This window comes from Cynara cardunculus (genome assembly GCF_001531365.2).
Source record: "Cynara cardunculus var. scolymus isolate 2C chromosome LG 7, CcrdV1, whole genome shotgun sequence".
In the NCBI taxonomy this organism is placed as follows: domain Eukaryota; kingdom Viridiplantae; phylum Streptophyta; class Magnoliopsida; order Asterales; family Asteraceae; genus Cynara; species Cynara cardunculus.
This window is the reverse complement of record NC_037534.1, coordinates 5208617-5225767: the sequence shown is the minus strand read 5'-3', so window position 1 is coordinate 5225767 and position 17151 is coordinate 5208617. Positions and strand designations below refer to the sequence as shown.

The 17151-nt window shown below is 35.5% G+C and overlaps 1 protein-coding gene and 1 pseudogene across 1 annotated transcript; one reads left to right on the top strand and one right to left on the bottom strand.

Annotated features, from left to right (window-relative positions):
- Positions 1-1366: 1366 nt before the first annotated feature.
- Positions 1367-12817, top strand: LOC112515534 (annotated as a pseudogene).
- An 18-nt stretch (positions 12818-12835) lies between these two features.
- On the bottom strand, positions 12836-17045 carry LOC112515535 (NADH dehydrogenase [ubiquinone] iron-sulfur protein 4, mitochondrial-like). The gene is made up of 5 exons (XM_025122411.1): positions 16833-17045; positions 15315-15403; positions 14298-14427; positions 13817-13846; positions 12836-13146 (listed from the first exon to the last, which is right to left on the bottom strand). The coding sequence occupies exons 1-5, from the start codon at positions 16995-16997 to the stop codon at positions 13087-13089; spliced, it is 474 nt and encodes a 157-aa protein (XP_024978179.1). The 5' UTR covers positions 16998-17045; the 3' UTR covers positions 12836-13086.
- Between the last annotated feature and the right edge of the window lie 106 nt (positions 17046-17151).

Below are 17151 nucleotides of genomic sequence, written 5' to 3'. Positions count from 1 at the left end.
GTCTTGACTGGACTGGAACATGAGTCCCTTCTGTACAAAAACAAAAAATCAACTAACCAATCTATGCTAATATTGTTAAATATTTCAACGAAACTTGTTTCCAGGGACGGACCCACTCTTTACAATACGATGGCACGGGCCACCACTTCGTTACTCTGTTGTAATATAAACAATTATAGGATCATAAAATGTGTCACCTTATCATTTTGTATTTTGTTGTGTATAATATTATATATTTTAAAACTATATCAATAATACAAGTTTTTCTTGGTAAAGTTGGTTTGTCTGTTTTTTTTCTCCGACCCTGGACTCAACTTGGAATTTTGTTTGTGTCATTTTCTTAGTTTTTAAAATTACATTAAAATATTCGAACACTGGACCTTATATACGAAAACAAAAAATTAACTATTAGAACAATGATGATTTTATAAAAAAAAAACAGCTATATCTTTATTTCTTATAGTCAAATAATATCACTAGGGTTGCTCAAAAATCCGACCAACCCGACCCAACGTGAAATAACCCAACCCGAAGCAACCCGATGTCTAATCGAGTTGTAAAATTGTCAAACCATAGGTAGTTGGTTGATATTGGGTTACTATTATTTGAACTCAACCCAACCCAACCTGATGAACCCGATATCTTTTTATTTTTTGGATTTAATATGATTCTTGAATTTCTATTAATATATACATTAGACAATTACACTATCATGTATGTTTTTCATATACACATATTTTCAATCTATTCATATCTCTATATAACTCATTCATATATATGTTCAGTAACTGTGAACATATAGATGTAAATTGAGAAAATTAACTAAATGTGATATACGTAAGAAATATGGATAAGTTGTATCAAATAGTTGATGATGAAAAAAAAATTATGAGTAAAGAAATAACATATTCAAAGTTAGAAAAAAAAAATTAATATATCAAAGTATCAACCCGACCAACCCGTACGGGTTTGGTTGGGTTGCACTTTGGTTTGGTTTTGGTTGGATTAAGATTTTTTCGAACCACAAACATTAGATTGAATTGTTCAAATGTCTTCAACCCGATCAACCCAACCCATACGCACCGCTAAATATCACCACCTGAAACTTTATTCTAACAAACCCCATACCGTAAATCATACCAACAAAATCTTTAAAATATATTTAGAATAATTTTATGAAAAATTTGTTCGGTGGGGTTAAGACGTCCATATCACCAAGATGCAACACAGACGGTGGAATTTAGAGCCTAATGGCTGAATCTGCCCCCAATTCATGTCCTCTCACTTTCAATCCCACTAAACAAAACGTTTCGCTGCGTTTTCTGTCCACCCATCACAATCAACATCAACTCAAATCATTCAGCATTTATACACCGATTCTTCGATTTCATTCCATCATCGCCTCCTTATCATGTTTGTGTCCAAATCGAACCCCTATTTTCCACTCCGACACCGCGATTCCTGGTGGAATACGGCGGAATGCGGTGGTAGAGCTTTGAGAGGGTTTGGTATCGGTAAGATCTGGACGAAATTGGTATTGAATTGTAAGGTTAATGACGAATATTGTAGAAGATACGATCATTGTTGTACGAACACCGGCGAAGGAGGCGGCGGCGACGGCGACCGTGGACGGAAGAAGGTGGAGATGATGAGGGAAGCTTGGCCGTACTTTGAGGCTTACAGAGGACGCATATTTGTAGTTGTCATCTGCGCTGAAGTTATTGAGAGCACTCATTTGGGAGCCATTCTTGAGGTAATTAATTTCTTTTTTAAATAACAATAAAATATTTATTAAAATTTCATGTTCGATAAAAATATGAGGCTGTTTAATAATTGCTGAATGGTTTGGTGCAGAATGGTTAAGTGGTCAGAATGATTAAGAGGCTCTGAGGATATAGTGCAAAATAAAATATAATTGTTTGGTAATTATGTACAATAAAATTAGGGCTCTTAATGGTTAAGGAAGATCCAAGATACAAAATCATTCAGAGAGTTTTAGAACCATTAAAAGACAGACTCTTTTTTTGACAAACAAGATTCACCTCTTAACGATTCAGAAGTTGTCTCTTGAGGTAAACAAACAACCCCTAAACTTAATTTAAGTAACATTTATCAAATGCTTATCTGGGAACATGCATCAATCTCACTCACTTTATCATGTAACATTCTCGATCATTAAAATGGATTGTTGGTAAGGTCTTCAACCCGGTAAATGTTTACCGGTAAGAGTCATCATTTTCACTTATTGAGTAAAACTCTCGATCTTTACTTTTTTCTTAGAGGATAAGATTTTCGGTTATTGTTATGTTCATCTGCTAAAAAATCACAAACATATAATCGAATGAGAATATGAAATTGGTAAGTATCTAGAACCAAGGTCCAAGTATACGATTTGTTTTTCGAGGTTTTGGGGAGTCCGCTTGTTAATTTGCCAACTGAATTACACATCGAAGGCACAAATGATGAGAAATATTATTATTGTTTGTTGACAAAAATTAGAGACACACTGAGGTATGTTATAGATACGATTTTTTACACAGGTCGATGAAAGGCCATAAACACATATAAACAGAGTTGTTCATGGGTACGGCCCGTTTGACTTTCGTTAGAAAAAAGGGGTTTGGACAACCATTTTAAAAATATATGAGCGGGCTGAAACGGGACTGTCCAAATTAATGGATGGACTGAGGCAATGAAAAAGAAATTTGGACAAGTCCACCCGGCACGGCCTGGTATATAATTATAATCAATTAATATTTTATTAAAAAAATTAGAAGTGGTTTTAGGTTGGACTTCCTCTACTGAGTATTAACCACCTACCAAATGTATATTATATGTGATGTCATATGAGAGAACGAGAGTATTATATCGACTATTAGGGGCGTTTACCAAACACTTACCCAGATAAGTACTTATCAAGTAACATTACCTCACCGCATGAATATGGTAAAGACCAAGAATCTTATCCAATAAGTGAGGGCGACGACTCTCACCACCATAAGCGCTTACCGGGTAACTTGTTGTATACGATGTCGTTTTTGTGGACTAAAATCTTACCCGGTAAGTAAATAATAATGTTAAATTTTACCGGTAAACACTTCCCGGGTAAGTGCTTGGTAAACGATCCCTTAGTCTGTTTTATGGAGTGCTTTGATATCATATACTAAACTGGATGGAATATATTCATATGTGAACATAGATTGATAATTTGAAAACCGAATTAAAAATTGAAAAAAAAAATATTAACGTGAATATCTAAGTAAAAAAACAAAATACTTGTTTTTATATAATTTTTTAAACTAAAAAATTAATTGTATTTAATATAAATTCGATTTTTAAAAATTAAGATAAATCAATATATTTCCACAATTTGAATGATTCGTATAGAAAAACCGTTTATTGTTTACAGAAAAGAAAAATTATAAACATTAAAGAAACTGAAATCTAAATTCTTGTCGCATTATTGATTTGTACACAATGCTAAAATACTTGTATTCTAAAGAAATTAAAAGTTTTTAAAATGTAAAATCTAAATTCTTTAATAATATAGCATAAATAAATAACATTAAATATAAAAAATAAATGATAACATTACAAAGCATGGTATAAACCATTTATGCTATGTTCCATCTAGGGGCGTTCATGGGTTGGGTTGATCGAGTTGAAGATATTTGAACAATCCAACCCAATGTTTGCGGTTTGGAAAAATCTTAATCCAACCCAACCCGTACGGGTTGCTCGGGTTGATACTTTGGTATATTAAAATATTTTTCTAACCTTGAATATGTTATTTCTCTACTCATAATTTCTTTTTCATCATCAACCATTTGATACAACTTATTCATATTTCTTACGTATATCACATTCAGTTAATTTTCTTAATTTACATATATATGTTCACAGTTACTGAATGAGTTATATAGAGATATGAATAGATTGAAAATATGTGTATATGAAAAGCATACATGATGGTGTAATTGTCCAATGTATATATTAATAGAAATTCAACAATCATATTAAATCCAAGAAAAAAAAGATATCGGATACATCGGGTTGGGTTGGGTTCAAAAAATAGTAACCCGATATCAACCCAATACCTACGGTTTGACAATTTTGCAACTCGATTAGACATCGGGTTGGGTTATTTTGCGTTGGGTTGGGTTGATCAGGTTGATCGGGTTTTTGAGCACCCCTAGTTCCATCCCACGATAGACCGGAGTGAGAATGAAAACTCTAATAAAACAATTAAGGGGTTGTTTGTAGGGGTGTTCACGGGTTGGGTTGATCGGGTTGAAGACATTTTAACAACCCAACCCAATGCTTGCGATTTGAAAAATCTTAACCCAACTCAACCCGTACGGGTTGGTCGGGTTGATACTTTGGTACATTAAAATATTCTTCTAACCTTGAACATGTTATTTCTATACTCATAATTTCTTTTTCATCATCAACCATTTGATACAACTTATCCATATTTTTTACGTATATCACATTCAGTTAATTTTCTCAATTTTCATATATATGTTTACAATTATTGAACATATATACGAATGAGTTATATAGAGATGTGAATAGATTGAAAAGATGTGTATATGAATAGCGTACGTGATAATGTAATCGTCTAGTGTATATATTAATAGAAATTCAACAATCATATTAAATTCAAGAAATAAATGGATATCGGATTCATCGGCTTGGGTTGGGTTCAAATAATAGTAACCCAATATCAACCCAACACCTACGGTTTGAAAATTTTACAACTCGATTAGACATCGGGTTGCTTCAGGTTGAGTTATTTTGCGTTGGGTTGGGGTTGAGTTGATCGGGTTGGTCGGGTTTTTGAGCACCCCTAGTTGTTTGACTGTTGTTGAATGCTTTAATACAGAATGATTAAGTTGTCAAAATAATTAAAAGGCTCTTATGATATGAAGTAAAATGAAATATAATTGTTTGTTAATTGTTAAGAGTAGAATTAGGGTGTTGAATGGTTAAAGGAGTCTCAAGATACAAAATCATTAAGAAGGTTCTAAAACCATTAAGAGACAGACCTTTTATTTACCAAACAAGATTCACCTCTTAGCGGTTCAGAGACTGCCTCTTAATAAAACTATTAACAGGTAAACAAACAACCCCTAAGACAAATTAATAAAGTCTGGTTCAGTTCTTATTTTAAGAGTAACGAATGATCTTCTTTCATAGATGAATATAATAAAGTTGCATTTTTATATATGGTGATGTGAATACCCATTTATGAAAGCTTTACGAAAGAATTATGGCGAAGTGACAAAAAAATTCTTTATTATATTAATGGTTCAGAGTTTGCCTCTTAATGGAACTATTAAGAGGTAAACAAACAACCATTAAGAGGTGAATCTTGTTAGGCAAAAAAAAAATCTGTCTCTTAATGATTCTAAAAAAACCCTCCGAATGATTTTGTATCTTGGGCCTACCTTAACCATTCAACGTCCTAATTTCATTGTAAACAATTATCAAATGATTATACTTAATTATGCATTATATCATAATAGTCTCTTAATCATTCTGCACCAAACCATTCAGCAACCGCTAAACAAAAATAAAAGTTTAGACAAACTTTATTGTATTTTGCTGCATTTTGGGAAGTTTGGTTTGAAGTTTGATATCAGTAATTAAGGTGTTACTATATTTATATCGGAATCAGATCAAATTATACATTGAAAATACACGAGTAAATCTTGATATCGACATGTAAAAGGATAAATTATAAGACACATTTATTCAAGCAATTGAATTCATGCAGGATATCTCCCTTCTTCAAGGCCTTGGGATAAAATTTGTCCTCCTTCCAGGGACACATGTACAGATTGACAAGCTTTTAGCAGATAAGGGTAAGTATATGACTTCAATTTAGGGTGTTTGGGATTGTTATCTGAAATAACTTATGTTTTTCTACAAAAGTTCATATCAACTTATTATAAGCTAGAAGGGTTTAACTTCTTCAAAAACTTCTTATTACCGATTTGGCACCGGTATAAATTGTTTAACCAAACACTCAAAAATGCTTATTACCGGTGTCACACCAGAATAAGTCAATAAGTTGTTTTTATAAACACCCCCTTAATGTCTAAGACTTTCTATCAACTATCCTTCGTTTTTCATGGTATATTTTAGAACTGGACTGGACAGACGAGAGTGAGGTAAATGGGTAAAAGAATTGTAGAAAGTTTTAGGGTTTTAACTTGACATGATCAGTTTAGTAATTTACTAATCTTGTCTCATCTTCCTTATTTCTGTTCCACCTACTTACGGTGGGACAGAAAAATTGCATTTTTGTCTCACTCATATTATGCCATGTCCCCAGTCTAATGTTACGTGAAACGTTGACAAGTTTTTCTACCGTCTTGTAGAGGGGCGGAGCCAAGATTTAAAATAAGCGGCCACCGAGCAGACGGCGTCATTATCAAAGGAATTTTGGCTAGCTATTGATGAGTTTGTGGTGTTTTGAATGTTTTATTGCAGGATGTGAGCCCAAGTATGTTGGGAGATACAGAATTACGGACCCCGACTCACTCAAGGCAGCAATGGATTCGGCCGGAAGGATTTGTCTCATGATTCAGGCTAAGTTATCTCCTGGGCCCTCGTTATACGACATCCGTCGACATGGAGACAACACGCAGTTGCATCATAGCGTCAGTGTTGCTACCGGTAATTTTCTAGCAGCCAAGGTAAAGAATATTACAATTCTTTTTTATTCATCTCTACAATAATTGTTGGTGATTTTAGTGTTATTAGCCGGTTGGTATAATTGAGATTTATATGAGACTAAGAGCATGTTTGTTAACAGTTTAATGAGATTCACAGCTTAATGACTTAATGATATAGCTTCTAAGGAGAAATTTTATGCAGAAAACCAAGTTTTTCAAACTTGTCCTCCCAATTAAAAAACACGTTCCTTCCATCTATGAAAAAAAAACCTTCCAAACAAAAACACATCCATTCCATACAGACTAATGCATACAGATAGCTTTATCCGTACAGAACTTTAATGAGAAACCAACCAAACAGTCCCTAAAAAAGTTTTGATTAAGTTAGGATACAGGTTAGGATGTTCGGAAAACGCACTCGTATAAGCAAACTTGAACCCAGGACCAATAAATGGATGGTAATTGTCTGATACCCACCAAAATAACTACCGGTCAATATGTACTTTTTTCAAATATATAATAGACTAGACACGCACACTCCACACATTTTGTGAGGTTTGAACCAACCCTTAACCTCCTCGGAAGATGAGCTCTACTGGTAATTTCTTTCTTTCTTTCTTTGGGTACCTTTTTTCAATTTTCTAAATCGGGTACCGTTGGACCAACAAAATCTAGATGTTTTCCTCTTGTTTTTTCTTGAGATTTTTTTTTTGATTAACCTGGATATCCAACCCGCTATGCGAGCCGAAAATCTCAGGGAGACCATCTGCTTTACAGATAGCCCGGAGTCACCGCATTTGAACCTCCGTGGCCACAAGGGGATTTTTATTCCTCCTTGGATTTGAACTTGGGACCTCCTGGTACTTTTGACCTTTGGAGCCAAACTTAAACCAATCAGGCACCACCCTTATGCTTTGAGATTTTGGATTATCCCAAAGTGGATTTCCAGAAACCCAAGGCATTAGTAGGGTCGAAAAATAACTTTCGGAAAGTGTCTAACAAACAGTCCAAAATTCTATACGAGCCTCACCCGAAACCCTATTTTAACAATAATGTAGTTGAACTTATGATATGGTTGTAAACAATGTACAAACAATCAACATACTCACCAAACAGTCATTGGTCTAACAGTACCTCAATTACCAGTAAAGACCAGTTTCACAGGAGATCAAAGCTTCGAACTTCACTAAAGATTAAGGTTTATTTGTGTTACTGTAATTGTATATATTGGCAGAAAAGGGGAGTTGTCGAAGGTGTGGATTATGAAGCAACCGGGGAAGTAAAGAAAATAGATGTATCGCGTATGCGTGAAAGGCTGGATAACGACTCTATTGTGATCTTAAGCAACCTCGGATATTCGAGTTCTGGGGATGTATTAAATTGCAAGTATGCTATATGGCTTTACTAATAGGTACCTTTACTATATAAAAGTGTTACAGTATGATATTAGAACGTAATTGGGCATCCTAACAAGATTTTTAGGACACTTATGACATAGAACTTCTTATTAGCTTTTTTAAGTGTCCTATGAACACATCTTTTTATAGGATACTTGTTTTCATGAGTAATAAAAAACTAATGAATGTTTTAGAGTAAACTACAAACTTGGGCCCTGTGGTTTGTTGAAAATAACAATTTTCATCCCTACAGTTTTGGAATTACATTACAAGAAAACCATCATGGTTTGTGAAAACGTCTGGATTTGGTCCCTTTTTATAACGACCGTTAAAAATATCATTAGATGAGGAGCAATTGTCATTTTTCAAATTTTTTTGTCTTTTACCCAACCAAAAACCAATTGGCCAAAATCATAAACTCAATTTTGATTAGGTAATAGACAAAAAAATATCGATCAAAAGACGAAAACACCTCTCATATAACGAAATTTTTAATGAGCGTTAAAAGGGAGAGACCAAATCTGAGCGTTTCTTGTAAACCATGATGGCCATCTTTTAATTCCAAAAATGTAAGAACGAAAAGTGTCATTTTCCACAAACTACAGGAACCAAATTTGTAGTTTACCCAATGTTCTATTTCAAAAGTGTCAAAAAAAACTATGCCCAAAAACGTCTTATCAACTTATTATTACACATTAAATAGGATGCATCATTTACTGGTCCTGTAAACTTAAGTCCTATAAAATAGTATATTATGATATTTAGACATTTTTGACATCTTATAAAAAAAATTCTATGAATTTTCCTCTTTTTCTGTCCGGATCTCTATAAATGTTATGCTTATTAATCCTCCTTGCTTTCAATGATGCAGCACATATGAAGTTGCCACAGCTTGTGCTTTGGCTCTTGAAGCAGAGAAGCTTATTTGCATTATAGATGGTCCTATATTAGATGAATCAGACCGTCTTATTAGGTTTTTGAGTCTTGAAGATGCAGATGAGCTAATACGCAAAAAAGCCAAGCACGGTGAGGTAGCTGCTAATTATGTAAAAGCCATTGGAGACTGTTATGGTGCTACGTTTCAGAATGGAGTTGGTTTCGATAACGGGAATGGTTTTGCGATTGGTGGTCTAGAAAGGCTGAGTAGGTCAAATGGTTATCTCTCGGAGTTGGCTGCTGCAGCTTTTGTGTGCAGAGTAAGTCCTTAATCGAAGAAGAATCCTACTTAATCTATGTTGTTGAATCTTTTTGGAAGTATATGCATCGATGTTCTTTATGGTCTCGACAAAGGCATTTTATCCTGTGGTTTTCTTAAAAGTCACGTGTTATTGACACCGATTTCCCGAGCTGCAAGTTAGATGTCTACCCTGAGCGTGTATTATTAAATAACAATCCGTAGTATACAATAACTCTTCTAGAAAAAGATGCAATTATCTTGAAAGGCATAGTTACTGTTAGAGTCATATATCAGCTGTATGCATGTATTTGGACAAATTATCTGAAATATGTTGGAACATCTCTTTTCTTATCAAGAGCTTTTTCGAAAAGTAATCTAATGGGGTTCCACATTTTCTCATATGGTATCAGAACAAACTCTACCATCTGTGGGACAATCTATGCCTGTCTGGTCTTTATTGGAGGGGGCATGTTAGAGTCTCACATATGCTATTCTTAGACATTTCCCTTCAACATATGTTGGAACCTCACTTTTATCCTCAAAGGCTTTTTTGGAGAGTAATCTAATGGGATTCCACATTTTCTCATATGGTGCAAGAGCCAAGCTCTACCATCTGTGGGACAATCTATGCCCGTCGGGCCTCTGTTGGAGGGGGCGTGTTAGAGTCCCGCATCTGCTATTCTTGGACAATTTCTCTTCAATATATGTTGGAACCCCCTTTTATCCTCAAAAGCTCTTTTAAAGAGTAATCTAATAGGGTTACATATGATCTTACGTAACTCTTCTAACCCTGTACATTTACTGTACCCCAGGGAGGTGTCCAGAGAGTTCATCTACTAGATGGGAATATAGGTGGAGTGCTATTGAAGGAATTATTTCAAAGCGATGGAATTGGGACAATGGTGGCAAGGTGTGCAAACTTCTATTAATTCTTTACAGCAACAACAATAAGGACAGTGTTCTTCCTACTTCACATACATTTTATACCTTTCAGCAACCTTTATGAAGGAATAAGAAAGGCTAAGCCGGCTGATTTTCCAGCAATAAGACGAATTCTCAAACCTCTAGAAGATTCTGGAGCTTTGTTCAGGTGGACTGATGAGAAGATTTGCACTAGTTAGCCTTTATGTGCTTTGTGTCCACAGCAATTCGTTGTTGAATAACTTAATCGTGGGTTGTTCATCTCATAGCTACTTAATGCATTAGATTCATTTGTTGTTGTGGAGAGAGTGTCAAATCATTGCATCTGCTGCTCTGTTTTCGTTTCATGAAGACAAGTGCAGGGAGGTTGCTGCTATTGCCTTTTCTTCCGGTTGTCGCCAACAAGGGCAGGGAGACAAATTAGTTGGTATAACATGACCACTAAACTTGTCTTTTATAGATCTGTATGACTTGTTAGTCATTATGGAAACAGTAGCTCTACTCTTTTGGAGCATAGGTTAAATCTGCATACATCTTACCCCCAAACCTAGGCTCGTTAATGACCTCCAAGGCCTTATATATGAGAGATCTTTCTATCTAGTCCTTGTTCATTTTAGATCTAAAGAGTGAATTCATTCTTGTAGGATGTATTTCTAGAAGTTGGTTCATGTCAAAAGGCAACTGTGAAGTCTCATCACAAGCTAGACATGGTCCTTTTTACTTCCTATATACGTTGAACCTCTTTTCTCTCCTCAAGGACTCTTTCAGGGAGTATTTTGAATATGTTCCACATATCTCACATGGTAGCACTCTATTAGAGTTAGGGTCTTCTACCTAGAGACTCTACACCAAGAGCCACTGTCTCAAAGTTGTTAAAGGCTCAAGCGCACTTGGGCACAAAGGGTCCGGGGGCCTAGGCTCGAGGCGCAGGCATGAGGCGCGGATCTCAGGAGTGCGAGGCGCATCTTTTCGAAATAATATAGTTGTGTGCAATTTTGTGTGCGTATATTATATATATATATATATATATATATATATATATATATATATATATATATATGCACACAAAATTGCACACAACTCATATATGCAGCATGTACAAGCCTCCAATGCAGCAACCGGCAGTGCTTTGATAGAGGGAGAAGGGTTTAAAGCGTGAGCCGTGGCGTAGAAGTTTCAAGTTCCGGGTATTTATAGAGAAGGAGGTTTGAAGTTCGAAGGACTGACTATTTAATATTAGGGTTTGACTTACGTCATCTATTTAGTAACTCTTCTTTTAGCAAGTCTGGCAGATGAGAAGATAAGAGAACTTATTTAATATTAGGATTTGACTAGGTATTTAGTAACTCTTTATGAGGCGTGCCTACGCTCACCCTAAACTCACGAGGCGCCTCAGCCAAAGCGCAATGTCTTAGTGAGCCTCGAGAATACACCTAGCCTCAACTTTATAAAAGCCCCAAGACCTTGACCCTTATGAGCCTCAGAGCCTAGGCGCGCCTCAGGCGTGCTTTTAACAACTATGAACCTTCTCCGTCTAGCTTCTATTGGATGGGGCATGTTGAGTCTTACATCAGCTAGACACAATCCCTTTACTCCCTAGATGTGTTGGAACCACTCTTCTCTCCTCAATGGCTCTTTTCAAGAATAATCTGACAAGGTTCCATTCTAACAAACTGCCTGCGTACATCAAAACACATCTAAGAAAGCACAAGAGACATACCTATAACCCCACAAATTGAAAGATAGTAGTCATGTTCATATCATTTTGTTTACTACAACATATCAGAGTTCCTATATACAACGGCGTGAACTCTTTGCATTGCCTGTAGAGTAGATGTAGTAGAYTGAGATCTCTCGACAACCGTAAGAAGTTAAGGTTCCAACCTGGGATTGTAGTTCAATCGGTCAGAACACCACCCTGTCAAGGCGGAAGTTATGTATGTATCTTGGGGTATTGGTTTGCACCACTCTGATATCTCTTACCTTATTGTGAACTTGCAGAATACATAGAGAAGAAAGCATCCTTCATTGGACTGCAAAGGCTTTTCTGGGTGACAACTCACACAGCAGATTGGTAAATCTTCCACTTTGGGACTTATTGCACCAGAAATGTAGAAAATACAGCATACAACCCGTGTACTATGTTTTCTTATTGACATCATAATTTACAGGATATAATAATAATAATAATGACCCTAACAGCAAGCAAATTACTAAATCACGTAAATATCATGTTACCGTTTCTTTGTTTCCTTCAAGTATTGTCTCAGACGGGCAACAATAGTCACATGAAATATGTAAAAGGGGATTGAATACAAAATTTCAAGATTAATAATTAATTTTATTATTAACTTTTGGGATCTAACATATTTCCATCCTGAAACCCATTGAACCTTTTGTCTTTGCACTCCTATTTATGAAATCTTCAACTGTAAACTTTCATCTGAGACATATTATTATCTGGCCAGGTTCATGAGGCGTGGCTTCTCAGAGTGCTCAATCGAGTTCATACCAGAGGAAAGAAGAAAAAGGATAAATTTTCCCCCTAAATCTAAGTACTACATGAAACAGCTGCTACCAGATACTAGTGGAAGTCATGTTGATAGCAATTTTACTTAGAGGTTAACAGCACGGAATGTAGTAAACATTATGTATTAAGCATAAAACGACATTATAATTGCATCTGTGAAATTAATCACCACAAGACCAAGCATGAATGAAATTGCTATGTAAATGCCAAAGATGACATCTGATGTTACAAAAGAGGTGAAATAAATGATTAATGGTACAAGGTGCATAGAAACAAAGGGTAAAGTAGTGTACCAACAGTCTGATTTATTGAAATCAAAGGAGGTTCTTCAGAATTGCAATCCAAGCTCAGACTTTGACTTATAAAAACAAAACCACATTAATTCTCTGCTGTTTTGGGAAGCCCCTTCCATTTGAAGTTATCTGAATATGCCTTCACCTATATTACCCAAGACAAGGGATTAAATTTGATCTTTGTCGCCTAATATGGAGGCAGCAACAAAAACATCAGCACAGTCTGATTTATTGAAATGAGAACCATACATCTTTTGAGAACTGTGAAAACCCATATATGCATTGATGTATAAATACCATCAAAATATCTATTTGTCAATTAATATATTCTTCAATCTATATGTACTCACTGAAATCCATATAGTGTATGTGCATCAATATTTAATGCATATATGAGTTCTCGTGGTTCTCATTTGAACCTTCCCCTATATGTTGCAGGAGCAGGATTGTGACTTTAAGAACAACATCTTGACATGTGTAACTGAAAAGAGAAAAAGATCACATTCCTAATCTGACAAAGAAGAGAGATTCAAAAGAATTGAGCAACTACTTCAGCAAGGCGACATTAAACTAATACAATTTTTTTGGATCCCAATATAAGAAGGAACAATCAGTACCAGCTCGATGGTAGATCAAACTGCAGAGTTTAGACATAAATAAACAGATCCTATGGGCCAGTCAGCAAGTAGCCATGTACCATGAAAATCCCAGAAAGGATACCATGTAATTAGACATAAAAAACAGATCCAGAACTTTTCATTCATGCAGATGCAGTTAATCAAAGAAGTCACTAGAGTTGGTGTTGAGAGTCAAACCTTCAACAGAGGTGTTTGGTGCTTCTTGACCTGCACATAAGAGTCATGTAAATGATTAATGATCAAATTCAAGAATAAGGGAACAACAATTAAAATCAACTTAAACCGAAAGGACTAAATATGACAGACAACATACGATAACATAATGCATAGATTCACAATGTAGAATGCTAGTTATGGTATGTTCAGAAACACAATAATGTAGACTGCTAAGGTAAGAGAACAGAATGACTTAATAGGTATCAGTAATGACCATCTGAATCTACAAGTCTACACTCTACAGCACTGTGGGGTGATATATTAAACAATTCATGAGGACATGACAATTTTGCCACAACAAAAACAAAAGAAACTGAAGAGGGCCATAACATGATCTGATTGTTTAATGACACTATTTTACAAACTTAGAAAGATTAATACATTCAAAAATGAAGCCAATGACAAACACAAGCTCTAACAACAATTTATATATAGTTCTTACTGTATAGTCCCAGCCATGCCTTTCTGCAAATCCTCTTGCATCTGCTTCACTCTCAAAACTGAGTGCAGAGTCCCCAACATTGGCATATGGATCCCCTGTGGATGTCCAACCCATCAATGGATTTTCCCATCTACATAAAACAGAAATAAGATATTTTCTTCAATATAGCGCAGCAGTCAAGTTGACAAATTTATTATTTAGAGAGCGTTTCATTCATTTTAAAAGAATGAAAATGAAAACGGGAATGCACCAGAATGGGAATAGGAATGAACAGTGCATTGATGCTGTTTGGTTAAACCAATATAATCAATGACAATTTGTTTTTTATAGTATTTTTAATACAAATATGTTCCATCCAACTTGAAAATACAAAGCTGTTCCATTCACATCAAGAAAATGGAGCAACGTATGGGAAAAAAGAACTGATCAGAAATAAAATTTTCATTCCCCCCAATTTGGTTAGGTATGGAAAGTAATGGGTTTGGGGTAATGGGCCCATTATATAATATCAGATGAAACCACTTTTTCATTATAGTTCTCATTCCTTACCCCTCAATACCTCCAACCAAAATCCCCCTAAATATTGGACGTGCACCAATGTCCCTCCCGTGTGAAAGCAAAAGATGGTTTCCGGGAAACAATGTAATAAGGTACACCATTTATGAACAAGTGAATGCATCATTAGTGTTGAGCGTCTTCTTGGCTTCTCAAATTACAGAAAGAATATGGTTTATCTAACGATAAACTCACTCAACAAAATACAAACTAAGAGTAACATAATTTCAGTAGTGTATATTTAAGAAAACTTGCAAACCAAGGTTAGGTATCTTTATTGGACTTCACTTTAAGCATTCGAAGAAGATTTCAGCATTGTACAATCAGAACTGTGAGGTATTATTGTACTGAGCTGATAACATTTCCTACTACCAACACATTTATTCACGCGATTAGATATCTGAACGAATGCGCTTAAACTTGTAGTGCAGGTGAGAATCACATAAGAAGAGAGAGGCATACTTCTGTGTGGACAAAAAATTGATTTTCCACCTTCCGACTTTTCCTGATCCTTGCTGTGAAGCTGTTCGAGCAGGTGAATAAATAAGGACCTGACATTCATGATAGTTAGACTATTATTTTATAAACATAAATTAGACATCTTACATCAGATCAGACTAATTTATCCAAATATGCCACAAGTCACTAATCCATGTCTCTTGACTAGAAAGTTAAAATATTGAACACAAAAACAATATGGTGCGAAAAAGCCGTTAGACATTGTGGAGACAATAATTACAGGTAACGGCACTTAGATTGTGAATATATCAGTTTTCCTACAAGCATTTAGCAGGCATTGTAGTGAAGAGTTCATTACTCATGAGGAGAGCGGGGTCGGAACCAGGAAGGGATTAGAGAAGCACAGAGGGGTAAGTGGGCTGAGGGCCATCATATTAGTTTGCTGCCAACATCACATGCATTATACTCACAAATCATGATAACATCACAACTGACCAACCATCAATCTGACATGACACAGACTTGACATCTTTTATATGTTTGAAATATGCCTTGAATCTCACAATGATACATTTCACACAGTTGCTAACATGCTCAAGACGATGTGCAAACCAAATAAACATTGATGACAATCTAAAAAGTATCTTCTTCCAACCTTTGAAACAATGTGACAATGAAATTCTTGCTACCAGTGAAACAAATACACTGTGCAACAACGTGATAATGAAATTCTTGCTACCAGACAAATACATCTTGCAACGATGCGAGGGTGAAAATAGATGATGAGTTCATAACTAAGATAAAAAGACATCCAAACAACAGTCAACAGAAGCTTCATAAGTTAGCATAGACAAATTATATGATGGCATCCTAGCTGAGAATTAGTCTATAGAACAAACATTCGTCTGGGATTTAGAGTGCCATGATTAACTATGATTACTTTCTAGATCAGATATCAAACTAAGTGACCAAAAAACCATTTTTCTCTCCAATGAGGAACGATTTAGATATCACGAAAACTTCTCCAATAGAGAGGCCTCTCCGGATACAAGTAATTTGATACCAGCACCAAGTTGGCTAAGATGGTAATACATATAGCATGTCTTAGACCACAGATATTGGATGGCAATACAGAGCACAGGTGGTTCACAAAGAACACCTCCAGTCTATGTATATACCATATCATTCTTAACTCAAAGACTTAAAAACCTTAAATTCAATTCCAATATACTAAATGAAACACATTTTGCTAAAAATGAGTCAACAAGCGAAAACAAAAATAACAATACATATAATCAATTCAAAATATACATGTTGGGGAATTAGGAGTGCATTTAATCCCATTAGCAATACATGTATATCCAGAACGGCAGAAATCACAATCAAAATTGACAAAACCCTAAATTTAAAATCCCATCAATTGAGACCAAAAATCAAATGAAATTCATGTACTGGATGGTTTTAAGTGGATGAACGAAATGAAAGATACAGTTAATTATTGAATGAGGAATCGGATCTTACCCTCCTTCGGAGATGTTCATCCGGTATACCGGAAACAGTGCCGATCTCTCCTGCTTTGTACTCAACTGACAAAGCATCTGTAGAGAAGCGACTGATCAATTGTGGAAATACAAATCCATGAGCATTACTTGAATGGCTTCCTAGACGACGGAGAGAGCTCGCCATTTTTTTCCCGAGAAGCAGATGCTTGTGGTTGGGGGCGTATTGTACATAACTACATATCAATATTCAATCAGCAAAGTCTACTGAAAATAGAGTAAAGTTCGGTTTAGCCCCTAACTTTTGTTCATGTTAACACTTCTTATCCCTAAACTTTATT